At 44.7% G+C, this 11,541-nt stretch overlaps 1 protein-coding gene across 1 annotated transcript; it reads left to right on the plus strand.

The window, feature by feature from the left end:
• The first annotated feature begins 6,522 nt into the window (after window positions 1-6,522).
• On the plus strand, window positions 6,523-10,875 carry EVX2 (even-skipped homeobox 2). The gene is made up of 3 exons (XM_020990915.1): window positions 6,523-6,946; window positions 8,261-8,511; window positions 10,183-10,875. Exons 1-3 carry the CDS (start codon window positions 6,523-6,525, stop codon window positions 10,873-10,875), a joined length of 1,368 nt encoding a protein of 455 aa, XP_020846574.1.
• The last annotated feature ends 666 nt before the right edge of the window (window positions 10,876-11,541 follow it).

Genomic DNA, 11,541 nt, shown 5'->3' on the forward strand with positions numbered 1-11,541 from the left:
AATTAGTATTCTAATGAAATAAGATTTACCAGTCCGATTCTCGGCCACTCTCTGATCGCTTCCCTTTGGCAGAGGGACTTCAGTTTAGCAGCATCATTCCAATAACTTGGTTGTTTTAGACAATGCGTGTAGAACACAGTGACAAGAATAACAGTTTGCAGTGTGTATGAAAACTCAGTGTCTACAGTAACAATGACTACAGAGTAATTTTTCTGAGATTGACGTTTGGGAGCCTTAACAAGAAAATCAGACGTCAAAATAGTCTGACAAAATGTAGCCATGTACAGATTTGAGACTACTTTTAGTTTCTTGCTGCAACAATGAGTCTTGTGTCTGTATCCAAAGGACTCAGCAAACAATGTTATGAAATACACGATTTCTAGCGAAAACAACACAAAACAATACAACAAAATCCAGCCTCAGAGCAATCGTGTAGCTCTTTAGTTTGTGTATACATATGTATTCATTTATACATTTATAAGTATATTCGAGAACTATAGATAACTATATACATAAAGACGTATCAACAGAGAGCTAATTTGTTGTATAATCTTGGTTACAATCATTCTAAGATATTCTTTGCAGTATTTAAATAGAAGATTGGCTGGGAACTGGGAGAGATTCATTTTGACCTTCAGGGCTCACGCTTCTAATATAATCAATACAAAGGATTAATAAAGGAAGCAAACTACCTTCACAAGTGTCTTCGATCTAGTCTCTCCCTCCATTTATACACACATTTATTTTTGTCATTCCTCTCTCCTAAAGTTTCACTTCTGTTTTATCAAAAATTTCCGCCTCTTTTCCTGTAGACTGTCTCTCAAAGCATTTTCCTGTTTGGAGGAAAAACTACCCTAAAATATCCTCTATCAAATCTGGCAAACTGTTGATAAAGGATACATGTGAATAATTTGAGGAAGATAATTATAACAATAGTCCCACAAGAGTCTTGTGGTGGTATTTAAAAAAACAACAACAACAACCCAACTAACTCCCTCTGGAAGTATTTCAGTTGATTATCCCTACGGGGGAGACGTCGGGGTTTTCTATGGACTTCTCAAGCGAATAAAAAAGTAATTTCAAGAAAACTGTGCCAGCCAGAGTCCTTCTACGTACATGCTATATAGTCAGTTCTAGCTAATTTTTTCTCTCTTAAGGCAAAAGCCTAGTTTTTTTTAGGTACAGCTGGAATTTTAGAACAGTTAAGGGGGAGAAAGAATAAAGAAAGAAAACTACAAGTCGAGTAAGGCAGTCTCAGGAAGAATCTCTGACGTTTAACCCAGCAGTTGTAGTATTAGTGTGTTCTATAGATATCAAAATTACATTAGCATACACTACAATCGCCCACCCTGTGTAGACATTTAAATAACTGCCTCATTGCCAAGATGAATTAAATGCAGATGATTATTTTGAACTACAATTACTATCTACACGAGGTACGAAATATATGAGCAAATGAATTAATTAAGGTGTGGCTAGACGAGGAAGTTTTTTGCAACTTGTGGCTTCACGGAAACAAGATAATATGCACCTAATTGATTTATGGTTATTAACCACATCACGACATAATTGACCTCTGAATTTTTTTCTAAACAAATCATTGGTCTTTTAAAACGGTTTTCCTTAATTCCGGCTCCAAGTGCTAGCTCTGACCAATCTTTCAGTTAGTAAGTGAACACACATGTGGGTATTTTGTGCGTATAAGAACACAAGTGAAAGATTACAACACAGGTTCTCAAAGACCTGGGTTGTTTGTGGTGAAAAATTAATGTTAGTGTTGCATAAAGAATCAAGGTTTTGGAAACACTAGCAAAATTCTGCAAGAGCAGAGACATAAGCAAACACACAGGGGAAAACGGTTCTTAAATTGCTTCATTCAGCATTTCATATTAGTTCTTCATGCAGTACGTGGGTTCCATCACTAGATGGCTCTACAAGTTTTCCTCAGGAAAGCAAATGCTTGGGTTTTGAATCAAGGTGCTGCCTGAAGGAGAAAATTATTTTCCAGCTTCCAGTATCCAAGTTGAAAGTCCTCCCCAGCCTCCCACCACCACCCAGGCTTTCTCCGTCATCTTCTTTGTGCTAAAGAGAGTGAAGGAGTGGGGAGAATTTTTACAGAAATTGAATCGAACTATGCTTTTTAAGGGAAAAAAATCATACACTTATCCAATGAGTTAACTTACGTAAAGCGATTTGCAAATCTCAAAGCGCTACATAAATGCTACTTATTATTGTTGTTGTTGTTATGAGTCATCGTCACCTAGTTCCTTTTTTCCTTTCAAGACCTCTGATGATTCCTTGAGCACAATAAGTAAATAAAATGTTACACAGACTCCCACTGCAGCAGCGAAGTAGAGGACAAAGTCAGGAAGGCTAAGATGCATTAGCCTACATCATCTTAGCTTCCTGAATGCTTCTTTTCCCCTCAGCTCTGTAAAGAATAATTAAAGTTAATGGATTGTACACCGACGGATCCCTAATGCCCTTGGGGAAACAATGAAGCAGTCAAGTCCAATCCTAAGATCCTCTCGTGCGTTTAAAGAAGACCCCTATGTTTATTGGCGCCTTCTCGTTTTCAGTGCATCTTCTGGTAGGGCGTTTTATTACCTGCAATCACAGTAATGGCTTGCCACTTCACCTTGGAGGACTCGCAGCTGACCAAGAAACAAATATTTAGTCTGGATTCCTCACAATTTTCGACTGAGTTAAAAGCTACATCTTTAAAGCTTGCATTTTAGGTTTTGAAAAAAAAATCTTTCAACATATTGGATGAAGTTTCTCAGATATGTTACAAATGTTATTGAAACATTTCTCTGGAGATTTTATCCCCCTATAAATTCCAAGGAAATAAAGGTTTGGGCGGGAATATACTTATGCACTCTGAATGGTTGTACCGATTTAAAAGAACACGTTGACTCTAAAATTGTAAAGAGTTGAGGTGGAGAATTTTGTGTTTGGGTACACCAATCTAATGCCTTTCAAATGGACTTTAAAAAATAATTCTTTAAACACATACTGTATTTTTTCCAGACTGGCAATATTTAACAAAAAAAAAATATTTAAAACGACAAAACCCACATGGGGAAGTCACCAGGAATAGAAATATCATAATTCCTTAAAATCCCAACTGACATTAAACGTGAGGATGGATTATTAAAGACATTCTGTGTACCATTTGGGGTTCCAAAACACGGTTTAGTGCAAGATGATTGATGTATTTTATAGCGAGTAATTTCCCTTACATGAACTTGAATGTATTCCTCTCAATAAATGCTCCCATAGAACAAAATATTAGCATTCTTTAAAAGGTGCAAAATAGTTCTTAAACCACCAATAAAGATCTTGCATTGGCGGCTCTCACGAAGGGTTTTGTTTTGCCTTTCCACAAGACATTGGGCTTGGCCACACTTTCCCTGCTGTTGCTCAGGAAAAGGTGCTCTCTCTCTGCACAGTGACTCACCCCTTATATCCCAGGGCTCCCAGGCTGTGAGGCCTTGGAGTCCGCACACGTACCAGTGGCTCTAGGGGAGACTGGTTCTCTGGCTGTGGTTTGAAAAAATGAAAAGCTCCTCAGAACAGTTAAAGCATTTAAGAAAACAGATGGGGGCGCCAAACGACAGCAATAAAGCTGCCCGCAGACTTCCGCTTCTCTTACCATAATTGGTCGTTCACTTCGCAGCCTGGACCAAATGGCCTTTGGACTGCTTGTTTGGTTCAAGGATTTGGGGCACCATATAACCTGTGGTTATTTTCAGTTCGGTTCCCTGGGAAAAAGGGACAAAGTTTTCCTATCTAGCGGAGAGAGCTTTTTCAGGGTCTATAAGAGGAAGCCCAAGCCCCGATAAAGCAATCATTTGTTTGGGGTATATGTCTCAGCTTACAGATATCAACAGATTCGAGGTCCTATCTCTGATCAGGACTTCGAAGGCTTCAGGAAAGAGTGGGGATATGTACGTGTGGCCCGGGGCGGGGGGGGATCTGGGAGGGGTGTAAGATCGTAAGTGAAGGAGCAACTGGGGAAACGAGGCAGAGTCTTTGAGCTTTGGTATTAATTTGCAAAGAGGAGCCTGGGTTTTCAGCAGAGCAAGCCCGTAACAGTGGTCCAGGCCTGAATTGGGGGTGGGGGGTGGGAGGGGAAGAAAGGAAAGTCGGTTGCCATTGGTGGGGCAATTTGTGGGTGGAAAAGGAGTGTGGTGGAAGTGTAAGATAGCAGAGGGGCGTTTGTGTGTGTGTGTGTGTGTGTGTGTGTGTGTGTGTGTGTGTGTGTGAGAGAGAGAGAGAGAGAGAGAGAGAGAGAGAGAGAGAGAGAGAGATTTCTTCTCTTTGCCCCACTTAGATGCCCATGGTTCCCATTTTATATGTTCTCTCCCACTTCCTTAAATTCCTCACCTTTAACAAAGTTGGGTCTATTCATTTTAAAAATGATTGGATTTTTTTAAAGTAAGGCCTATGACTTTCTAGTGAGTCGCTAACGGAAAAGTTCAGGTAGAACACTTTGGTATCGACTCTTTGTCATTATTGTCTATTACTGAAAAGTTTACACGTACACAGGATCTCCTCCCCAGTTTCAGAAATATCCCTGACTTGGCCAAGCTGAAAAGAAAGATGTGAATTGACAAAGATAGGCAAACCGCCCTTTTATTTGCCGCAATGATTTGAACGATCGGGAGAGGGGGCTGGGGAGGACAGGGCATGGACGTGTTAGAATCAAGAGATTAGCTTTCGCTTGACCAGTCGCCATACCGAGCATCTACCATCCCAGAGAAGGTGGTGGAATGTTGCTATTATTTTCTCCTTCAGCTAGCACATGAGGGAGCCCCGGAAACTTAGTTTTAGTTGATTCTGCGGTGAAGCTTGGTTGTTTGTGGAGTAGGGATTGGGGGATGGAGAGTGGTTTGTGTTGTGGGCTTGAAGGCGACTTCAGTGATGTTCAAGTCTGAGGATTTATCTTCCTTAAGATGGTTGCCATCGGCGTCATTATGACTATCAAACTTATCACAGAGAGAGGCTCGGCTTGGAAACCGCCGTACTTTAGAGTAGCCCGGAGGCATTTCTTTAATTCCCTTCTCCTGGGACTAGCATCGGGAAGCTACAGGTAACGTGGCGGGAATGGAATAAGAAGGAGAAGAGAAAGAGGAAGGTGAGGAGGAGGAGGCCGAGGAGGTAGGAAGAGGAGGAGAAAAAGGAGGAGGAAGGTAGTGAAAGGTAGTGAGAGGGCGGGGGAAGGGACTGAGGAAAGGGAAAAGAGGAGGGAGGATGGCGAGGAGACGAATTATTTTTTGGTTACCGCGCTAAAAACTCGGTTACTGTACCGAAAATTATTCGATTTGAGAAGAAAAAGGGGGTAAAGTAAAAAGTGCAAAGGGTCGGCTCATAGGGTACCTTAAATCACAAATGTGTTTAAAGTTATTTGTCGAGTCTTGCTATCAAATCATATAGCAGAGTGTATTTTCCCCAGAGGACAAATCGTAAGGCGAGAGGACCATCAATCAGCAGGATTATAAAAGTAAAAACCCTAGACCCAGAGCTCAGAATTCAGTAACCAAAATGTATTAGAAAGTAAGAGCTTTCGTAATTATTTCCATTTGGACACACAAGAGCAAATGCACTCTTTCAGTGAACAGCGAGAGTGTTCTGAAACTCTCTCCATCAAGGAGGATTTTGCTAAGAAGGGTGGCCCGAGTGAGGTGGGAAACAGGGTGGGTAGAAGAGACTTAAGAGTCCTCTTTGCTGGAGAAAAAAATCATATTTGGCTCTTCAATCAGAAAGCCAGATCTAGAGAGAATGATCCTCTCCTTACGCAACCTTTCTTGCAACCTTCCCCCCACCCCACCCCCGGTTCTGCTTGTAAATGGTTTGGTTTTTTTTTTTAATCCTAGACAGACAATCTGCTCTGGAAAAAAAAAAAAAGCATTATCTATTATTTAACATGTGGCTCTGTCCGAGAAAAAAATGAGGAAGAAGCTGCATCATTAGGACCTAAAAGGCAACAAAACAAAAATCAGAGCATAATGATGTCCCTAAATGAAGGGGGAAATGTGGCGCTGCTCATTTTATTAATCAGACTGTCAATTTCACCCCCAGAGGCCAAACCCCAGAGCAATTGAAGCAAGATCTGATCAGGCAAAGGACAAGAGCTTGCCTCTTCACTTCTCCTCTTTCCTTTCTTTCCACCTGGATATATTTGTCTGCTCCGAAGCCGCCTTCATTACCCACTGACAAGAGCTCGTATTTATTTGCTTATAAACCTGTTACAATAAATGATTATTCGAACAGCGTCATTCCTACCTTAATGACGAGCGCTACTTTTTGATGAATGACATTTCGGGCTAGAAAGGATGTATGGGTCATTTTGACCAGTCATTCCCTCGCTTTGGCATCCCACAATTTTTACGCCTCCCTCAAAAAGAGATAATAATATTTAGAGCCGCTCGCTGGGGCTGAATGTGAATTAGCCCCTGCTGCAGCTTATCATTAGGAAAGGACCAGCCCTGCAACTTTGACATTTTTTATAAAGCTGAGATGATGGAAAGAATAAGAAAAGAGATGATTCTGATGGAAAGAGGGCTGCACAGCCCTACATCTGGCAAAAGGTTTTCGAATTTGTCCGACTCAGCTGGAAATGCGGTGCTGGAGGCCCTCGAAAATTCGCAGCACGGTGGTCGCCTCAGCCCGAGACTGACTTCCGCCTCCTTGCATAGCGCTATAGGGGACATCCCTGCCAAAGGGAAATTCGAAATAGACACTTTATTCAATCTGCAGCACCCGAGCAGCGAAAGCACGGTCTCCTCCGAAATCCCTCCGGCAGAAAGCAGGAAGAAAACGGGTCATTATTCCGAAGTTGCTCCAGAGGCAGATATGAACAGTGATGTGGAGGTGGGCTGCTCCACTCTCCGCTCTCCAGCCAGCCTCAGTGCCTCCCAGTTGAAGGAAAACAATAACAAAGGTAACTCGGGCTTCTGCCTGCCTTTCCCCACTCTCCCTCTCTTAGTGTTTCTCTCCTCTCTGGTCTTACGGGTTATTTCGGACGTAACTCTCTAGTCAAGAGAGCTACTTTTACCTGCTCAGTTATCAACACCGTCCGAGCTGTAAGAAAGCTTCTATCGCCGGCTTGTGAGCCCAGGAATGATAGGGTCTTCTGTGTGTTTATCTGCTAAGGTGCATCCATGTATGGGTTACCGGAGACATTCATGCAAGTCTCTATATTTGTGTGTCTCTCTGTGTGTGAATACACACAAACATATTCATTGTGTGAGTACGTACAATATAGACTCACAGTAAAAACAGACGCACACCCAAATCCACCAAAGGAGTACAGAGTCCGTGGTTACCTAGATCAAAATTGTATGTCTCTTCTGCCGTAGGCTTACACCAAACAATCTGAGTCAGACTCTGTAATATATAAATATGGAGAGGGGATTTAAAATGTTTGCAGAGTTCACCTCAAGATGGTTATTGCTCAGTTCCCACTCATGGCAAATGGACATTATTCAGTTTAATTTTTAATACACTGGCTATTAAATTGGTCTCCATTACAGCATGCCCCATTTTAATGGTATTGGGAGTGCATGTTTGTATGTACGTATATATGTATAACATGTATATATAGATTTATTTCTTTTTGGTTATGGGGAAGGAGCCTGGTAAGAGAATCCTTTTGGTTCTTGAGATAGTGCTGGCAGTTGTTGGATGTATCTGAGAGAGGTGAGGTGGATTTTGCCCCATAATATCTTTGGTTTTAGTGACTGTTACTTTGCTAGTCTTACAAATAATTAAGAAACAACAAGGCTGAACTGGAGAAGCTGATCCAAGTTAGAGAGGTATGGTTTCAGCTGAGTCCTAGAGTCTCCCAAACTGTGCCTTGAGGTGTCTGCTCTTCTTTGGTTTAATTTGTCCCAGCGTAACAATTCTATAATTATTAAAAACTACCTAATTTACTTAGAATTATTTGCTTATGAAGGGATCTCAAAACTTTATTGATTCTATTAACAGCAGCAATTTGTAACAATGACAGCTACTATCAATTACATCAGTTCAGAGACTCAGTAGTTGCCCCCTACTTAGGCATCTTTATTTAATCCACTCGAAACCTATTGTGTGTGCAGGCTCCAAGCCCAAATACATACATACATACATACATACATACATACATACATACATACACACATACATACACACATACATACATACACGCACACATACATACATACATATATACATACATATATATTTTATGCATATTTGTTGGTTTGTTTCCTAGGATATTCGGAGAGCAGCTCAGCTACTACTACCACCCCTTCTTCTTCAGGTTCCGGCTTAACCAACCTGCACAGCAGCAATGCCCTTGGTAGTTCGGGTTCCGGGGCCGATCAGGTGAGGCGCTACCGCACTGCCTTCACCCGGGAGCAGATCGCCCGACTGGAGAAGGAGTTCTACCGCGAGAACTATGTCTCTCGGCCCAGAAGATGCGAACTGGCCGCAGCGCTCAACCTGCCGGAAACCACAATAAAGGTACTGCTGTCTCTCAACTATTAGGAGGGTATTGCTGGGTGTCGTCTGACCTTTCTGTCGGGCTTTTTAGGTGGCAGTTTGGGGTGAAAGTGAAAAAATGCTGCTGACTAATCTCAATCCTTCTTTATTCCTGTACTGTGTAATAATTTAAAAGATGAGCCTGACAGGGATATTTCCCTCCCCCATTCTCCCAACGGGCACTGATTTGGGATTGCAACAATAATAGCAAAAAGAACAGCCATGGATTTATTGAATGATGCCAACAAATTAGGAATTGTCTTCGCCGGCCACTCCTACCTTTGTCCAGTGAAAATTGTGCTTTTTGTTTCTCTAATGATCAATCTAAAGTGAAACTTTTCATTTGTTCTTGATATGGAAGGTTTATTTTCCATAACACTCTTTAGAACGCTAAAAAGAAAATTAATTCCGTTTAAAAAATGTATTGCTAAGAGAAAGTAGATTTCGATGTTCCTTTCTACATCTTTTTTACGTAATACTTGCTACAAGAAACCTTTGAGGGGAACAATTGTTTTCTCCATTCAAATTTCTGTAGTGAGGTGTGCCTTCCTTAGAGGGGATAGGTTTTGTTCTGTTTTGTTTTTTTGTTAGCTCACTAGGTGAAACGTCTGGGTCGCTGAGTGATTTGATGGCCTTTTTAGGTATCTGAGACACGCCAAAAAAAGAGAGAAGCCCCGTAAGCATAGTGACAGGAAGTATTGTATTGAGTGGGGAGAATTTCTCCCTCTAATTTGACCCTGATCATTCTTTAATGGAGGTAACGACGAACTGTGTAGGTCATCGTGAACATTATATTGTTAGGCAAAGGGAAGATGTCTGTAAGAGGCCACAATTCGGCGATTCAGTGTGCATACATACAACAAATCTCAACAAAACCGTTTCCTCTGTATTAAATTGGTGATTGTGTCTGTAGCTGGGCACAGCGGTATAAAGTATGTATGCTTCAAATGCTGTGCCTGTGCCCGCTCAAGTAAAAGCTGCCATGGCTACTTCTTTGAGAATCCTAGTCAGCCTAGAATCCATTCGTAAATCCTTCAGTTGTAAGGAGGTACGTCCAAGTTGTGTGCTCAGGTGGTGGAAGGGTATGAGTGTGGGTGGGGAAAGACTTCTGTAGCGTACACTGAAGTGTGGAGGTCAGAAAAACACATACAAATAAACAAGCAACTGGCCAGGACAACCCGAGACCTGGCGGGTGAGAGTGAGTCAGTGCAAACGTGGGGGTGGAGATAGAAGTGTGGATGTGTGTGTATGTGTGTGTGTGTGTGTGTGTGTAGAGGTGAGGGGGCTGTGTACATCTGCTAGCAGCTGGCTGAATTGTCTCCAGCTGTGACTAGGGCCAGGACGAAAGGCTAGGCTTGGGACAGGGGCGATACGAGGACAGGTGGGCAGGTGTGTTTATGGAAAGCAAACGGAGGATGGAGATCGACTTTCTGAGGTCGGAACGCTTATTGTTGAAGTCAATGGTACCCGCAAGCCAGGCTGTGTGTATTTATTGTGAGGTGAGGGATGCTTGTGTGAAGGTGTCCATGTGTGTATGGGGTTGGGGGCGAGGGCCCCTTATATTAGTTGCCAATAGTGGCCTAGGTCTCTAACCCAGGTGTACTTTTGGTCTTTCCTTCCATCCATTCCTCCTTTCCTCTCTGCTCCTCCAAGGTGTGGTTCCAGAACCGCCGGATGAAGGACAAAAGACAGCGCCTGGCCATGTCGTGGCCCCACCCGGCCGACCCCAGCTTCTACACTTATATGATGACGCACGCGGCCGCCACCGGAAGCCTGCCCTATCCCTTCCACTCGCACGTGCCGCTCCACTACTACCCCCACGTGGGTGTCACGGCCGCGGCCGCGGCGGCCGCGGCCTCGGGAGCTGCGGCCGCGGCCTCATCACCTTTCGCCACCTCCATCCGCCCCCTGGACACCTTCCGCGCCCTCTCTCACCCTTATTCACGGCCCGAGCTGCTCTGCAGCTTCCGCCACCCGGGCCTTTACCAGTCTCCGGCGGCGGCCGCCGGGCTTAACAGCGCGGCCTCGGCCGCTGCAGCAGCGGCGGCGGCGGCCGCTGCGGCCTCCTCCGCGGCGGCCGGAGCGCCCCCTAGCGGCGGCTCCGCGCCCTGCTCTTGCCTCAGTTGTCATAGCAGCCAATCGGCGGCCGCAGCTGCAGCGGCGGCGGCCGCGGCCCTGGGTTCCCGGGGAGGCGGTGGAGGGGGCGGTGGAAGCGGCTCGGACTTCGCCTGCAGCGCCGCCTCGCAGCGGTCCGAGAGTAGTTTCCTGCCCTACTCTGCCGCTGTGCTCAGCAAGACGGCGGTCAGCCCCCCGGACCAGAGGGAGGAGGCCCCGCTCACCAGATAACTAAACTAGCCCGCTGTGCTACCAGGGGCGGGACTCTGAACTCCCCGCCGCCCACACCTCTTCCTACCCCGTGCTCGGGGCCGCCGATAGGGGGAGGTCGTGGGCGGCGGGAGAAAGAGAGAAGAAAGGAGGCGGTGGGGCAAGAGCCGCGACTCGGTTTCAGAAAAGTTCTTTCTATTTTTTTATTCTCAGTTCGCCCTCTCCCTTCTTTCCTCCCCCACCCTCCCACCCCCATCCCCACCCCGGGTCCTCTTTCACACACATGTAATGAACTCTAGGCTCGACGGCAGAAACCCAACCCTAAACTGAGTTATTAGTGACTTCCATCCCGTGCTTGCGTTAATCTTGAATATATAATGATGAGCATAGGTGGCCCAGAAGCAAAGAGGAATAACAAAGAAATTATTTATCGTATTGCGTTATGCTGGAGAGGGGAGAGAGGGAGAGAGGGGGAGAGGCGGGGAGGGAGAGAGAGAGAGAGAGAGAGAGAGAGAGAGAGAGAGAGAGAGAGAGAGAGAGAGAGAGAGAGAGAGGGGGGGGGGGAGAGGCGGAGGGGGGGGGAGAGAGAGAGAGAGAGAGAGAGAGAGAGAGAGAGAGAGAGAGAGAGAGAGAGAGAGAGAGAGAGAGAGAGCGCGCGAGAGCGAGCGCGAGCGCGAGAGAGAGCGA

The sequence above is a fragment of the Phascolarctos cinereus genome, unplaced genomic scaffold (genome assembly GCF_003287225.1).
Source record: "Phascolarctos cinereus isolate Bilbo 61053 unplaced genomic scaffold, phaCin_HiC Scaffold_726;HRSCAF=1367, whole genome shotgun sequence".
Taxonomy (NCBI): Eukaryota; Metazoa; Chordata; class Mammalia; order Diprotodontia; family Phascolarctidae; genus Phascolarctos; species Phascolarctos cinereus.

Coding starts and splice junctions, on each gene's coding strand:
- EVX2 (XM_020990915.1), top strand. CDS start 6,523: ATGATGGAAAGAATAAGAAAAGAGATGATTCTGATGGAAAGAGGGCTG. Junction 6,947..8,260: donor GAAGGAAAACAATAACAAAG/GTAACTCGGGCT, acceptor TTTGTTTCCTAG/GATATTCGGAGAGCAGCTCA. Junction 8,512..10,182: donor TGCCGGAAACCACAATAAAG/GTACTGCTGTCT, acceptor TGCTCCTCCAAG/GTGTGGTTCCAGAACCGCCG.